This window comes from Barbatula barbatula (genome assembly GCF_947034865.1).
Source record: "Barbatula barbatula genome assembly, chromosome: 2".
NCBI classification, from domain to species: domain Eukaryota; kingdom Metazoa; phylum Chordata; class Actinopteri; order Cypriniformes; family Nemacheilidae; genus Barbatula; species Barbatula barbatula.
The window spans coordinates 24,885,544-24,888,169 of NC_136767.1; the positions used below are offsets into that span (position 1 = coordinate 24,885,544).

Consider the following 2,626-nt stretch of genomic DNA (forward strand, 5'->3'; position numbering starts at 1 on the left):
CTTCATTGTGTAAATGAAGACAGAATGTTCATTTCTGGGTGAACTGTTTCTTTAAGGGACATCAGCGTAAACTGGGTCATGGATAATACTATTGTAGTGTAAAGAAATTAAATCTGTACAATATGTACACTTTCAATATAAGTTCTAATATAACATGTAATATACTTAAATAACATATTGACATAGAGCAATGCCATTCCCTGCAGCTGTATTTGGTGGCTTAATGACATTCATTTATTTTCTGGTGACATTGTTAATTTTCCTTTTCTTTTTAATCACAGACTGTTTTCTTAAGACTTTCCAAATTTAATCTTTCAAATTATTTTGTGCTGTTTTAGCCAACCAAGTGGTCCATCTGTCCTATTCTTAAAATATAAATAAACATGCCTTTTGCTGGTCAACACAGTGATTCTAGACATGTGGTATACAGCAAAGCTGAAATAGAGAGGAAATTCTTACTTAATTGGGATCCTGTGAAAGGACACTACACAGACCAACTATCACGGGACTGTTACTGCTAAAATTGAATTCCACAGTGGTCTGCAAAAAATAATGCAGACGCCAAATCTGTTAAAAACTGTAATGTTGTTGCTGGGGAGGTTTGCTAGAGTAGTTGTTGTCTCTTTGGAGGTGAGTTTTATTCTCCACAGTATTGTGCACAGAAAATCATTCTGCTCACTTTGTCATTTAACTTTTATTATTAAAGAATTATGGACTTGTGTTCTGATCGGACAGTAGCCATGATTTAATTATGCCAAGAAAATGTAAAAAATGTTTACCTTTGCACAGGGCCGTTTGAAGGAATTTGGGGGCCCCAAGCAAAATGGACATGGAGGCCCCCCCAACCCCCCGCCCCGCCCGCACACACGCAAAGCCTACAGGAACCACAGCATAGCCATAAAGTTTAAGTTCAACCACACTTTATATAAATAAAAAAGGTTTACAGTGCATAAACTGCTGTTGCATAACATTCTGAAATATCCATGGGCTAAAGTGACTGGTATTTACACAGTTTGGTGGGAATTCAATAGTGATTTGCACTGTTGTTTTTCTAACAATATGACAGCACACACTTATCAGTTTAAACTCTGGGCTGTGCAGGATATCAGCTGTAATTCTAGAGCTTGTGGTGGTACCTTGTGCTATAGAGGAAACATCAGCACTGAGAAGTGATGCATCTGATGTTGAGGATGAAGTTGATGGTGTAGCTGGGAAAATAATTGAAAAAAAAATCAGAAATTACCTGTGAAGTACGTTTTACCATTTCACTGTTAGCATATTGAAAGAGGTCACTATTAACAGCTCAGCTCAGTGAGAGAAATTCACTCTACCTTCATCAGTGGAGGTCTCCTTAGGAAGAGCCTGAGGGCTGAGAAATTTAAGCAAAGCACCTTGAGGGAGAAAGAAAAGATGGTAACACTTAATAATAACAATCATTAATAGATGGTAAATTGATAGTTAATTAATCTTTAGTTTACTGTCATTTAACTGTTAGCAAACAGTCTTTTTACTGTTAACAAACAATGAAATTATAATTATATGTTTACTAATTATTAGTAGTGCTGTAAATTAACAGTTTATTGTAACACACATTATATCTATCATATAATATATTAGGTATCGGGTAATGATTAAACATTTTTTGTAAACCTTTAAGAAACCATTTTAAAATATCTATAAACATTACATAGATAGACGACCAGATATTCCTAACACTTTGTTAAGGGTTACTAATGCTTAAAAACATCCCAAGCTAATGTTTGATGCACGGAATTTATTGTGTGGTTTTCCTAACCCCCCCATTTGGTAAATAGATCATCACGGTGGAATAGTTAGTATAGCATGCTAACGTTATGCCACTTTCATCAAAACCTATTACAAAGCTATAGCAATGTCATGTCATTAAATACGATAAACAGTGATTCTGGAACAGATCTGCATCTTCCTTATCCCGTTAAAAAACATATTACAGTAGTATGTAACCATATTCCGTCCGAAGTTGCACTAACTGTTCGTTACAAGCAGCATTTGCCGTCAGGCAGGTTACAGGTAACGTTAGCTAACATATTTTTGCAAGCCTACCTGCTGCAAAATGACACCAAGACAAGAAGAGCTATTTTATCCAGTGTAATTTATCACTTACCACTATCTTGTTTATTCTTATCCTCCTCTTCCTTTCTCTTCTTTCTTTTTTGGGATCCTGAAGCATAATTCCGCTTCATGACTGCCGACGGAGGTTTTGTTTTTGCCGGCAGCAGAGATCACGAAAGGGGCCCCTTGAGGGGGATCCCAATAAAAGTGTCATTGCACTTTACTGCATTGACTGTCAAAGGGGCGCTCAGTTTGTCGTTGCATTTTATTCTTAACCAGTTGTTGTCTTTGGGCCCCAGGCCAGCTCGGGGCCCCCGGCCAGCTCGGGGCCCCAAGCAATTGCTTGGTTCGCTTGCCTTGTCGCGACGGGCCTGCCTTTGCATGACTGTATTTCAATAGAAGATTATATTTTATGGTTTTATCAGAATGTCAGACAAATATTCATTAAATTCAAGACTCTGCTCCTGGCTTACAGGACCATCACTGGTTCAGCACCCTCTTATCTTCATCCGCTAATGCAGACTTATGTACCCGC

The 2,626-nt window shown here is 37.7% G+C and overlaps 1 protein-coding gene across 1 annotated transcript; it reads right to left on the bottom strand.

The window, feature by feature from the left end:
* Nucleotides 1–459: 459 nt before the first annotated feature.
* Nucleotides 460–2,354, bottom strand: LOC306902862 (uncharacterized protein; the record flags this gene model as incomplete). Its single annotated transcript, XM_079471743.1, has 4 exons — nucleotides 2,144–2,354; nucleotides 1,332–1,391; nucleotides 1,009–1,208; nucleotides 460–471 (listed from the first exon to the last, which is right to left on the bottom strand). The coding sequence occupies exons 1-4, from the start codon at nucleotides 2,220–2,222 to the stop codon at nucleotides 460–462; spliced, it is 351 nt and encodes a 116-aa protein (XP_079327869.1). The 5' UTR covers nucleotides 2,223–2,354.
* Nucleotides 2,355–2,626: the final 272 nt, after the last annotated feature.